Source organism: Corylus avellana, chromosome 2 (genome assembly GCF_965113065.1).
Source record: "Corylus avellana chromosome 2, dhCorAvel1.hap1.2, whole genome shotgun sequence".
In the NCBI taxonomy this organism is placed as follows: Eukaryota; Viridiplantae; Streptophyta; class Magnoliopsida; order Fagales; family Betulaceae; genus Corylus; species Corylus avellana.
Window position 1 is genome coordinate 34,650,291 of NC_142491.1, and position 13,506 is coordinate 34,663,796.

At 37.5% G+C, this 13,506-nt stretch overlaps 3 protein-coding genes and 1 pseudogene across 5 annotated transcripts; 3 read left to right on the plus strand and 1 right to left on the minus strand.

Moving 5' to 3' along the window:
• Positions 1–231: 231 nt before the first annotated feature.
• LOC132190074 (Plant invertase/pectin methylesterase inhibitor superfamily protein) lies at positions 232–1,064 on the plus strand. The gene has a single exon (XM_059604993.2). The coding sequence runs from the start codon at positions 232–234 to the stop codon at positions 940–942; it is 711 nt and encodes a 236-aa protein (XP_059460976.2). The 3' UTR covers positions 943–1,064.
• Positions 1,065–2,405: 1,341 nt separating this feature from the next.
• On the plus strand, positions 2,406–6,085 carry LOC132188332 (PAPA-1-like family protein / zinc finger (HIT type) family protein). 3 transcript variants are annotated; one of them, XM_059602757.2, is made up of 7 exons: positions 2,406–2,533; positions 3,425–3,834; positions 4,226–4,841; positions 5,032–5,132; positions 5,203–5,292; positions 5,419–5,546; positions 5,711–6,085. In XM_059602757.2, exons 2-7 carry the CDS (start codon positions 3,469–3,471, stop codon positions 5,853–5,855), a joined length of 1,446 nt encoding a protein of 481 aa, XP_059458740.2. In that variant the 5' UTR covers positions 2,406–2,533; positions 3,425–3,468; the 3' UTR covers positions 5,856–6,085. The 3 variants fall into 3 exon arrangements, with proteins under 3 accessions (XP_059458740.2, XP_059458747.2, XP_088369538.1); XM_059602764.2 differs by having other exon boundaries at positions 3,428–3,834; XM_088513412.1 differs by lacking the exon at positions 2,406–2,533 and adding an exon at positions 2,553–2,919 and having other exon boundaries at positions 3,428–3,834.
• Positions 6,086–6,483: 398 nt separating this feature from the next.
• UBC32 (ubiquitin-conjugating enzyme 32) lies at positions 6,484–9,442 on the minus strand. The gene is made up of 5 exons (XM_059578969.2): positions 9,216–9,442; positions 8,479–8,610; positions 8,290–8,374; positions 7,299–7,462; positions 6,484–7,209 (listed from the first exon to the last, which is right to left on the minus strand). The coding sequence occupies exons 1-5, from the start codon at positions 9,324–9,326 to the stop codon at positions 6,802–6,804; spliced, it is 900 nt and encodes a 299-aa protein (XP_059434952.2). The 5' UTR covers positions 9,327–9,442; the 3' UTR covers positions 6,484–6,801.
• A 1,752-nt stretch (positions 9,443–11,194) lies between these two features.
• On the plus strand, positions 11,195–12,880 carry LOC132189977 (scarecrow-like protein 18; annotated as a pseudogene).
• Positions 12,881–13,506: the final 626 nt, after the last annotated feature.

Genomic DNA, 13,506 nt, shown 5'->3' on the forward strand with positions numbered 1-13,506 from the left:
ATTAAGGTCATCTAAAAAACACCATCCACCAATCCAATTGTTTCGTGGGGGCAAAATCCATGACCACCCATACACTATATTTATAGATTACCTCCGTGAAACCATGCCAACTGCAAGTAATACTCATTTTGCCTTCCTATTTTCCTGGATACCTGCCTTTTGCCTTCCCCATTACTCATTTTTCTTCTTCTCCTCATTTTTTCTTCCCATTTGCAAACAAGCCAAGAAATAATGGGGAGGGCTAACAACAAGAAAATACCACTCATCATCTCATTCTTCTCTCTTGTCTTCTTCAACTCAGCGCGAGCCCTGTGTGTGCCGCGCAACTCGTCAAACCATCATGCCTCTCCACCATCGCATTCTCCTCCGAAGGCAGATCCTCCCACTAGCCATATTTCTGCCCCGTCTCCGTCGGTATATCCTCCGTCCGAGTCCGTTTCACCGTCGCACTCTCCACAGGGACAACCTTCAACCGCTCCTTCAGGATCTCCATCAGTTTCTCCTAGTTTACCAACAAATCCCGCCATCAAAAAAACATGTGACGCCACAGACTACCCTGCTCTTTGCCTCTCCACCTTAGCTCCATTTCCGATCGGCAAGACAGACCCCCTCTCTGTGCTAGAGTTGGCAGTAAGGGCTTCCATCCAACACACAACCAAGGCGCTGGCCAAGGCTACACAACTCGCAGCCGGAGCCGACAGCTCCGAATCCATCTTGGACTGCAAAGACATTTACGACGATGCTCTAGATAACTTTGAGAATGCCATGGATGCAATCCATCCTCGTGACATTGGCACAGTCAACACCATGCTTAGCGCGGCTTTGACAGACTTTGACACATGCGAGGATGGATTTGATGGAGAGTCCCCATTTTCTTCCTACGATGACAAGGGTACCAAGTTGGCTAGCATTTGCCTTGCCATTGCTTCCTTGGTGAAGTGATATGTTTCTTGGTGAAGTGATATGTTTCATTCTCTTCCTAAGAGATTGAGAAGCTCTCTTGGGATTCAATTTATAAGAGTTATAACAGCAATAAAAAAGCTTTGTAACGTATCAAATGTGACTATCGGTGAAGTTTGTAAAATAGGATGGTTTGGTTTGAATGAAAAAAGTTTCACAAATTTGTATTACCATTATCTTCATGAGCATGTATGTTTTTTTAGGTTATTAATTTCTTGTACCAAAGAGATTGCATTGTTAATCACAAAAAAATGAGTTTAAATCATTTTCCCCTTCCCCGAGAGGAGAGGAGGGACGAACTCCTTCTCTTACATATTTGACTATTAGGGGTCAATAAATTTTATACTTGATCTACATTCTCTTACAAATTCAATAGATCAACCATTAGATTTGTAAGGTCTATTATTAGCTTATGTGGAGCCCACATAAGTCCACACATCTGATGGTTGATTTGCAAGATGAGATGAGCCAAATATAAGAAAAATATTGACCTCTAGCATTTATCAAGAAAAACAAATATTTAACAAAAAAATGTGTTTGTGAACCGTTTACGCCGCATGTGGTGTGATACTCTTTATGAGTCAATCTTGCCTTTCCTTTTCTAGAGGTAAAAAAAATGATTACAGTTAACAGTTATCTACAAAAATCAATAAGTGTAATCGCCTAGATGGTTAGTAAAATTTATTAACCGCCTCCACTAACCGTTTATGCTGGCGCCTAGGTGGTTAACTAGCTGTCAACGGTTAATAACCCTGATAACTGTTAACCGCTTTTTAAAGAAAAAAATTTTAAAAAGTTAAAAAAAATTAAAAAAAACAACAACGTTATTTAATATATTTTTATATTTTTTTAACGGTTAGTGGGCAGTTAATAACCATTGGCATTTTCACTCCTACCTTTTGGATAAGTTGATGAATGTATTTTTTGACATTTTCATTAGTAATTTTAGCTAAAAATGTAAAATAACTAAAGTCATTAAGAATGCTCTAATTGAGTTATTTTTATTTTATTCTTTTATATTTATTTAAAAACCTAAAATTGTTTCTTTAAGGCTAGCCTGTAGTACTCGCTCTCCATCAAGTTCAAGTTTTTTTAATGAGAAATGATTAGTATTAATATTTTGTTGATATATATTTTATATTATTTTATAAATTAATTATTAAATTTATAGATTACACATAAGTTAATAGTAGATTTTACAAATCTAATAGTCAATCTATTAAATTTGTAAAATAGTATAAGAAAAATATTGGCAAATTATTCAAATAAAAAAGATATATATATATATATATATATATCACCGAGACGAGAAGCTTTTAAGCAAGAAAAAAAAAAAACTGCATAAAATATTTGCTTAGGAGACGTAAAAAGAAAAAAAATAATAATAAAAAAATGGAGAGAAATGGAGCAGATAAAGAGTCTCTGCCAGACTGCCACCTTTAAAGCAAACCAAAAACCAGTCTCAAAGGGGCAAAACTCCACTCTCTCACGCTCTTAACCACACTTCATACCCTACTTTGCTTTGAGTCTCCCACTTCTTTTCCTGGCCACCCAGGGTTTCTGCTTGCCTGAGGTTGAGCGCCATGCTTTTCTTTTAGTTTCTGCCTTGCTTTCTTTTTTATTTATTTTATTTAAAAAACAAACTTTCTCAAGCATTGTTTGTTTCGAGGGAAATTTTTTCATTTTTCTTCTGGGAACAATGGGCCCCAGGAAATAATTATAAGAAAAAAAAAAATAGTTACCTTTTTATTTTTTTTTAAAATATTTTAAAGAAGAAAGCAAGTTATGAACGTTTATGATGCTTGCTAAGTCTCCAGCCAAGTGGTAAAGACAGAATCCGACTGGCCCTATGGTTATTTGTGGCTTAGATGAGATAATTTAGCTTCAAAATGATGACTTCTTGGTTTATACTTTTTTCCTTGATAACTGAACACAGCATTGTTTCATTGTCATTTTAAGGTCAGAGATTTTCTACTCATTCTGTACATTGGTTTGAGAAGTAATACATTGTATTATTCACTTTTAACTGATGGGTATCTCTTAATTTTCAATTTCAGTTGTTATTCTGTTATATAATTTTCGTAGTTGCATTTCAACTCATTCTGTACATTGGTTTGAGCAGTAATACATTATATTATTCACTTTTAACTGATGGCTATCTCTTAAATTTCATTATCAGTTGTTATTTTGTTATATAATTTTCACATTTGCATTTTTTGTTCTTTCTGATAGGGTTTCTCTTCTAATTGGTATGTTTATATATGTATGTATGTATGTATGAATATATGCATTTCTCTTTTTCTAATTTTCTTCATCACTTTTAACTGATGGCCTAGTTCTCAGTCTAGAACTGGTCATTATCTGCTAACTTTGTCCATTGTTATTATGCACATCACCATAGGTCTCCTGCTTTGTTATTATTGAGTTCTGCTGATCTTCCTCTCATCATTTTGTAATTGTGTAGCAGCAGTAAAACCACAATAGCAGTGTTGCAAATTTTTGATATGAATGGAAAGCTTTGGTGGGTCCAAAGTTGCTGTTATTGGCTGCCCTGTGAGGAAGAAGAGGAGTCGTGTATCTCGTAGACCTCACCCTGATTCACAGACATTTCTACAGAGATTTAATTTTTTCCCATCATCACCACAACCTTTAGGCAGTGGAAGACGCAATGAAAACAAGAATTTTAGTGATGCAATAGTTGTTCCTGATGGATTAGGAGCTGAAAACAAGCTGAAAAAGCTAAAGCTCAAGGTTGGTGGTGTTACTCATACTATTCACGCCAAGTCTAGCAACGACTTAAGTGGTGATTCCTTGGTCACAAATGTTTATCACTGTTTTGATGGCCCTAAGCATCATGAGAAGCGGCTTCTGCAGGTATGTTGTGTTGATCCTCGTCAATCAGATTGCAAATTGTTCTTATTTTAATGGAAGGATGTACTTCTACAGAAAACAAGAGGCTTATTCAGGGCATTTCTAGTCCAATGGTTTCTAGATTAGCTCATTGAAGAGATTTAATAGATTCACATATCCATGGCTTTTTGAAAGGATTTAATTTCATCCGATCTGAGGTTGATCTACCTTTTATCTTTTCCTCATATGATCTTTTCCTCATATGACCTTTTCCATCCATTATGGAGGAGTTTTTTCCTCTCCCTTATATAATGTATAAGATATTCAAGCATATACTGTTTAGATGTTATTGTGTTTATGGGATATTATTCTTAAATTATGTAAGAAAAGCTTCTCATTAATATGTTTGATGCAGGATATTGATGCCAATCATGTCTATCCTTTGGACAAGGGGAATGACCTTAAATATAAATGGAAGGATTTTTCCAAAACTGGTTCTAGTTTTGGAAAGGAATATTCTACAAGGGGAATGACATCTAAGGGAAGTCCTTCTCTGATTTATGAGCCTGTTCGCAAGAGTAACCGGGTTCCTAAAAGACGAGTCTTGGATGTAGGAGTTAATGATAATGATGATGAAGATGAGGAAATCCGATTTCTTGGGAGACTGAATGCTCCAAAAATGCCTGAAGATTATGTCGATGAGAAGATTAGTCAAGTGGCTGATGGCATGTATGGTGATAATGTGGAATATTATGGATCGCCAAGATCAGGAAAATATGGTAGAAAGAAGTCAAAATCAGAGAAAGTATATGAGGATAAAGATTATGTAGAAGAAGAAAAAGAAGCAACCTTAGATGTTGAATTTGAATACGAAGGGAAGAAGTTGAAAAAGGGATCTCTTGATTTATTTGTAGAAGGAAGAAATGTATCGACTCCCACTACACGCAATCGGGCATTTCAATCTGGCAAAGACGTTTTATCTGGATCTGGTTTGGGTATTACTGACCTCTCAAATGGGGCTTCATCGAAAAGTGAGCATTTATTTTTGTCATGCTATTGTTATTACATTTTTCCATATAATGTACTTTTCTGTGCCAAGTACCATTAATGAATTGAATTTGTAGTGATAAGATAAACGCCCGGTATATCTAAATGTGTGTATGTGCATATATATTGAACCTTTTTACTTGAATAATTCCATCATTGGTTGGTTGATGACAGGGAAAAAGGAGAAACTGTCTGAAGTAGAACAGCAATTAAAGAGAGCTGAGGCTGCACAGAGACGTAGAATGCAATCAGAGAAGGCTGCTAGGGAGGCTGAGGTTTGCTCCATCATGTCATGCTTTATTTGTCTATTGGCAAGTAAACTACCTCACTTTCTTTGTGTTTTAGGCTGAGGCAATTAGAAAAATACTTGGTCAAGATTCTGGAAGAAAAAAGAGGGAAGAGAAGATGAAGAAGCGGCGAGATGAATTAGCACAGGTTGCCGAAGAATCGACAAACATCCTGCATTTTCTTTCTTCTTTCATTCATTTTCTTCTCAGAATCTCAATGTTAAGTTTCTTCACCCTTGCATCTGAAATCAATTTTCATTGTTATGTCATGCAGGGAAAGGCTGCTAACGCCATTACACTTGCATCAAACACTGTCAGATGGGTCATTGGTCCTACAGGGACAATTGTTACATTTTCTGAAGATGTGGGTCTACCAAGTATATTTGACCCTGTGCCCTGCAGGTAAAAGTTTGCTCTTTCTTGTTTTTGTTTTTAATCATTATTAGTATTTACCCATTCTTCTTTCTTCATATATATATATATATATGGTTGTGTTTTCCTCCTTGGTACTTGATCTATGTCATTACATTTGATTGTTTGATGGGGTTAAATTTTGTGAGTTTCAGTTATCCTCCCCCACGAGAGAAATGTGCAGGTCCGAATTGCACAAATTCATACAAGTATCGGGATTCCAAGTCGAAGCTTCCCCTCTGCAGTCTCCATTGTTACAGGGCAATACACCAGAAGATGCAACCTCTACTTGCCTGCTGATGTCATCCCTTCTCTTCTCACGTAATGTCTGCAACATTGTAGTTTTGTCTGGTGATGGTTGGATTAGCAGGTGGAATTTCATCGTTTTGAAGTGATGCAAACTGAATATAAGTCTGGTGGGTAGCCTCATATCTCTGTGGAGATCAATTTTTGAAAATGGAATGAATTGTAGGGGAAGGGATTGGATATATATACATATATATTACAAAAAATTTTATGCTTGAATTGAAGTGAGATCCTGCAAATCCTGGCATATTAGCTTATGTTTATGCCATTAAAGCTTACATTGATGCCTAGGAGATTGGATTCCTTTCCATTGGTTTTGAATCGATATTATTATTTTCTTTCGATGGCTGGATTCAAAACAATGCTGGGTTGGGATTTGAAAATATGACTTTCTAAAATACAGTTAAGCGTCGGAAAAACAGCAGTCTTTAAAGTTACAATTTAGTGTTTAAAATCGTGCATTTTATAAAACTTTTCATCATGCCTGCAATTAGAAATTGTAATTTTTTTAGAAAAGCACTTAAATTATACATTTTCTGTGATTTTGACTTAAAATTACACTTTTTGTCTACAAAATCGCATTGCTAAATTTAATCGCCCATCAGAAGAACAAGTCCGACCCTGAGAAGTAAAATATGGATTAGTTAGATTAGAAGCTTGTAGTTCATAGAGTCATCAATAGGCATTTCACACGCATACAAAAGCTCACAACACAGGCAGTACCAGTTATGGATGGTCACGCTTACAGTTGCAAACAGGTTGCATATCAACATTATTAGTTACAACAACTGGATATATATATCGAGGGAACCATAATAGATAATATATGCAAACTCTTCAAATTTAAATGAAAACCTTGACTAGATCAATATGTATACTTTCCAATAACTATACCGCGTGGCGTCTTGAATTGTAAAGCCAAGCTTAAACTACCAAATATCTAAGATCCGTCTGTGAATAGGCCCCCATGTCCGCTAGATTTCATGAACTTTTTCAGCAAAAGAACAACAATTGCAAAGGTGAGTCCAACAGCAGCCCATGTAAACAACCTGTCATCGGCCGCTTTATGAACCCTCGTTTCTGGCTTTTGTAGTGGCTGATCTCTTGAGCCACTGGATGGAATCTCCCTTGATGCCCTAACTCCACCAGGGCTCGAATCAGCATTTACAGGGCCCTCTTGCACTTCTTCAACAATCCTGTCACCTACTGTTGGAATTTGGAGCTCCTCCCCAGCATTTTGAGAATCCTCCTGGGCTTCACCCTCCCTGTTTGTGGGCTGTTCTTCTGGAGCCTGAGAGGAGCTGACTTGAGGAACAGGGGGTGCCTTGCTTAGCATATATTCATGAATCTGTGGTATTCAAATATTCATTACAACAGGATTTGGCAATAATAAAATAAAAACATGCAACTGGGAAGAGAACTTAAGTACTACTATACCTCATCAATTAGTTTTTGACGTTCACCAGTCCCAAATTTTGGGGGTGCTTCACGAGACTTGACAGCCAAAGTTTGCCTCTCTTCCTTCTTGTAGTCTAGTGAGCCCAGTGCGCCATTTGGGTTGGTGGGCATGAATGCAATAAGTGCAACTAATGCAGTCCGCACTGCCAACAGCAACACAACATTAGCCATGTGAGAACTATAGCCAGAATGGGCAATTTTAAAAGGTTGAGAAACTCTCATTTATCATTTTGAATGGACCAAGTATCCATATGCATGTGAACCTAAATCACCATTGGTCATTAAAGTAAAGATAGGAAGCAAAAATGAAGAAAATGTAGGTTTGACATTGATACATTGCCAGTGGAATCCAATCAAGCACCACACAACATGAATCAAACAAACAAACAGATACACGTGTATTGATCAAATTTTAACTGTCTTTCATCTTATATACCAAACCATGTCCACCTCAGAGCCTAGTCTACTCCTATGAGCATGTCAATAATTGCAAAAGAGCTAAATAGTAGAAATAAAAAGACCAAGACAAAGCTCGTTATACAGCTCTATTCCCATGCCATGCAACTAAGACAAAGGCAACGAGACAAACGTATAATTTCCCCAGAAAAACTTATACATATATCAATATTGATGTGATCATGGACTAAGCAATCCAACTACAATGTTAGACCAACTGTCATCCTATGAACCTATATATCAAAACCAAGTCACATTGAGTTTCAGGCCTGGGCAAACAAATGAATATTACTGCCAAAAGCACAAGATCAAAAAAAAAAAAAAAGTGAGAGTAAAAGGGTTAAAAGAAGGCATATGCTAAAGCTACTTAGCAATTTCATAGTGGACAGAGGTTCATAGCATTTTCATTTTCATGAGGCAAACATAGCAACCTAATGAGTTTAGGAATCTGTTACTATCTCTGGACATAATTTTGCACAAACATCAGAAATGCGTATAGAAGAATAACATTTACCACTCCATGATGGCTGCCAGTGCTCGGGATGATGATTCGATATGCTTAAGCAAATCTTGGTTTGGGTTTCGAATCGACCATTTGGCTGAACAAACCACAGTATAACTCATTAGCACATCATAATTGCATGACTAAAATAACGATTGGTCCAACCCAGTTAATATTTTAGGGCAGAAAGCAAAATCTTACAGTGAGCAACATAAATGAAGGAGGCTTAAATGGGTACTCCGCAGGCAACTGGATCCGCCCATGATAGATTCCACCCTCGAATTCAGTATCACAGGGTCCCCTGATTGCAAATTGCCATTCAAATATGTTCTCCTGAAACCAAATATCAAAAGCTTACACTACTGATAACACAACATTAGTAGAAATTAGCCCAAATTGCATTCAATACAAATACTTCCACAATTCTACCCACTAGGGTTCCTTTTTTCTTTCTAATTTTTATAGGAAGAGGGATCTGGGGTCACTGAAAAAACAAAGAAAACCCAAAAGATTGAAGTATACAATTAAAAAGAAAAATATCCGTATAAAACCATTCAACAGCTACGAAAATACCTAAACCTACACAAGAATATTATTAGATAAAAAAGAAACAATTCTTCTAATCTGACTTCAGCTATATGGTTAATAAGGTCATTATTTCTTTACTTTCAGCTAATTGCATAAACCAAAAAAAAAAAAAAAAAAACAATTTGAATAGATTAATACGGCCACTAATTCTGTAATTTCAGCTAATTGCATCGACCCGAAATAGAAAAAAGTGAAAATTTCATTCCCAATTGCCGCACAGATCCAGAAAACTACATATTAAAGTTAAATCGATTCAAACCCACCAAATCTACAAATTTAACAATTTCATTAATCAAATTTTACATATAAAAAAAAAAAAAAAGACTCATTTGAAAGCGCAAAGCAAAAACCTCGAGAGGTAGACTCATGAAATCCTCGGACGGATTAGATTGCATCTCCTTGAGCTCCTGTAGAATCCGCTTCACCGCCGGGTTTTTCCGGTTGTACTTGTCCTCCGCCATTCGATCCGACCAGCCGGCCCCCGCCGATTAAACCGTATCTACGCGACCCCTAAACGTATAGGTATACGTCCGTCGACAAAAAGAACTCTGCAGATTTACGAGAGAAAGATGGAGGTTGTTTTCCTGGTCTTTATTTAGATTTAAAGATATTTTCTTTGGAGCTTACACGTCAATTCGTTGGTCGTTTCCTGACGTGTCAGCTATCTATTGGACCTTTGTGGATCGGTCAAGAGAGTGGAACCGATTTTGAAATCATCACCAATCCCCAGCAATAGCTGGGGAATTGCTGATGGGTTTTGTTTTGTTTTTTTGTTTTTTTTTTTTTTTTTGGTTATTATGGACCGCTGGATGTCTAAATCTTGCTATGTGTCCCATTCAAAAAATATAATAAAATATTATATAGATTTTAACAAATAAATATAAAATCAAATAACAAAAAATTAAAAAAAATTAATTTAATAATATTGGGTGGCTGGCCACCCTATTTTCCACCATAGGGGTGGCCGGCGCCACCCCCATGGCAAACCACCCCCTAGGACCAAACCAAAAAAAATTTTGTTTTTGAGTTTGGCCCGAAGCCACCCCCCAACAAAGCCACCCCCCAAGGGCTGGTTGGGGGTGGCCGGCGCCACCCCCATGGCCCTAGGGGTGGCCGAACCACCCCCTGAGGCCCTAGGGTGGCTTCGGCCACCCCCAAGGGCCATTGGGGGTGGCACCGACCACCCCCTTGGCCCTATAGGGCCAAACCCAAAAACAAATTTTTTTTGGTTTGGTCCTAGGGAGGGCCATGGGGGTGGCGCTGGGCACCCCCATGGCTGAGCTGGGGTGGCTGGCCACCCCCTATGGTGGAAAATTGGGTGGTCAACCACCCTATGTTATTAAATTAATTTTTTATTATTTGATTTTATATTTATTTGTTAAAATATATATAATATTTTTTTAATAGGACACGTGGCGAGATTTAGACCGTTGGATTTTATTCAACGGTCTAGATTAACAAAAAAAACCCACAACAATTCTTCAGTTATTGCTGGGAATCCTGATCCATAGACCGTGGGATTAGGATTATTGCTTACTTCTGTTCCTCACTGGCATTGCTGTTATTGCTAATAAATATAATGGTAGGAAATGAATAACAATTTTTGACCCGACTTATGAATTTGAGGCATTAGAACTTAAATATTAGTTTATAAAAAAAAATTAAAAAAAAAAAAACTTTTATTTCCATTTTTTATTATTATTATTTTGTTACTTTTTAGAGGCAGCCATGCGTTGGACGACGCTTGGCTACCTCAATTTAGCTGCCGCATAAACGGACTCATCCCAATTCTATCGTTGGGTTTTGCCTTTCATTTGTAGAGTTTGTACAAGCCATCTAATATAAAGATAAGTACAATTTGAATTTAAACATTACAAATCATATCTACAATTTGCAGATTGGTTAAACAACAAAAACAGGAAACCGCCAACAATGAACAAAAAGGGACAAAGACCAAGCAAAAACTGTCTGATGTCGCTCTCTAAGCTCTCCAAGCTTATTTAAAGAAAACCTTAAAAAACTGCAGGCTACATTGTAAGCTCCCACGTATATCTTCCTTTCAAGAACCAAGTCTTCTATTCCTATGTATTCCACTTTGTCTCTTATATTATCTTTGTTGCTTGTTTGATTTTAGTCCATGTTCCTTTCTAGGCTGAAATACTTAGGAGAAATCTTTAATAAGCATGATTAACTGGACCCATATATGTCTATCCAAATGGCATTTCATATAGTCAAATAATTGCGTGCCACGCTACCGGATGCCTTGATAACATCAACACATCCAAATATTATTTAGATCCCAGATTGTGAATTTATCTCCATTTTCTAAATGGACAACGAAGTGTTTTCTTTCCAAGAGTTTGGATTTCATGGAGTTGAAGCTAAATTTAGTTGTTCTGATAAAGGGTTGGAGAGTATGGAAGAAGTGAATGGTGGGAAACAATTCAATTTCAATGGAGCTGAAGATTGGGTTTCTGACTTTGGTTTCTATCAACAGGACTTATTAGAGGAAGGATTCCTCTTCTCCAAATATCGACAAGAAGAAGAGTACCAGACTGTCTCACCACCGCTTCAAACATGTCTAGAGGAAATTGAGAAGCTTGGTAAATTCCCAACTCCAATTCCAGAAGTTGAACCCCAGCAGGAAAAGCTGAAGCCATTTCCTTTAGCCTCACTTGAGCTTCTAAACAACTACAGAAATAGGTTCAAACGGTTTAATGTGGAGGAAGGCCATAAATTTTCAACTGAGGAAATCATAAGGCTTGCTGGAGCAAAGTTCATTCGGTGCTCTTCCAAAACCGCTGATGATCTTTCCATGCTTAGGCATCCTTTTGATTTTTCCTTCTATGGCCTCTCCAATGAAGAGAAAAAAGATGTGGAGCTTGCTGGGTTCCTTTTTGCTTCTGCTGAGAAAGTAGGCTGTCAGCAGTTCTACCGGGCAAGCAAGTTGCTCAACGAGTGCGATCGATGGTCTTCCAATACAGGGGACCCTGTTCGCCGAGTTGTTTACTATTTTTCTAAAGCTCTCCGAGAGAAGATTGATCGAGAAACAGGAAGAATCACATCAAAGGACTTGGAAAAAAGAGTGTCTTTTGACGTCGATGAGGCAATGATGAGTTTAAACCACACCGTGCTTGCATCTCATGAAGGTCTTCCGACTCTTCCCTTCTGCCAGGTTGCAGAATTTGCTGGAATCCAAGCCATTATAGAAAGCATGGCCGAGGTGAGGAAGATTCACATAATTGATCTTGCCATTCGGAATGGGGTGCAATGGACAACCTTGATGCAAGCTGTTGCAAACCGACATGAATGCCCTCTTGAGCTTCTCAAGATTACTGCTGTTGGGACTACTTCAAAACATGTAATTGAGCATACAGGCAAGCAGCTAGCAAGTTTTGCCCAGGCTGGAAACTTACCCTTTTCTTTCAAGGTAGTTATGGTATCAGACATGCTGGATCTCAAAGAAGATCTTCTTGAGATAGATGCTGATGAAAGAGTGGCTGTCTACTCTCAATACTTTCTGAGGAGCATGCTTTCACAGCCCAATTGGCTGGAATCTATAATGGGAGTTGTCAAAAGCATCAATCCATGCATAATGGTTGTCATTGAAGTTGAGGCAAACCACACTTCACCTGCTTTTGACAGCCGTTTCATTGAAGCTCTTTTCTTCTTTAGTGCATACTTTGATTGCTTAGAAACTTTTATGAAACGGGATAATCCAAATAGAATGATCATAGAATCAGAATACTTTGGTGAGGGAATTAGGAGTATAGTTGCGGGGAGGAAAGGAAGATTCGACATGTAAAGATTGATGTCAGGAGAGCATTTTTTGCCCGGTTTGGAATGGTGGATACAGAACTGAGCATCTTGTCCTTGGACCAAGCACACCTCATGATTAAGAGATTTGATTGTGAGAAGTCTTGCAAGCTTGATATGAATGGAAAATGCCTGATTATTGGGTGGAAGGGTACACCAATTCATTCTATCTGTTTGGAAGTTCCTTTTACCAGAATGAAAGGGCCTAGACTTGGTGGATTAGAATCTTTTCTTGTATAATACCCTTATAAGGACATATTTATTTGATGATTGTAATCATCAGTGCCCCTTGTCACATACTATTGTTTTTTACATCCCTTGGTTTATTTTTTTTATTTATTTATTTTTTCTGAGCAAATAAGAAAACATGAATAAAAAAACCAAAAAAGGGTTGGGCTCCCCAACAACAAACCCAAAACAGTAATACAATGCAGAAAATATAAACAAATAGAAAATGGGCCAAAAAATGGCCCGGTCCTCTGGATCTTGGTCAACAGATCAAGAAATGGCACCATCAAAGTGGTATTTTAGGCAAGCCAAAGATCTCACTAGTTTTGAAACAACAACACCCTCTAAAAGGAAGTTGTTGAAGGAGAGGCACTAAATTCTCATCTGGATCTGCTGTAGGGGAGAACCGATTTCCGATTGATGAAGCAATCTCTACAAAAATATCAAACTATAGTAGCTCAAGGAGATAAATACCCACAAAAAAAAAACAACAAAACACAACAAACAAAAATACAAGACACAAAGCAAATCAAAATACAATAAAGAAAGCAAAAACCCCTTAGCAGCATTAGCAATGGAGCGAGATTCTTGGGCCGG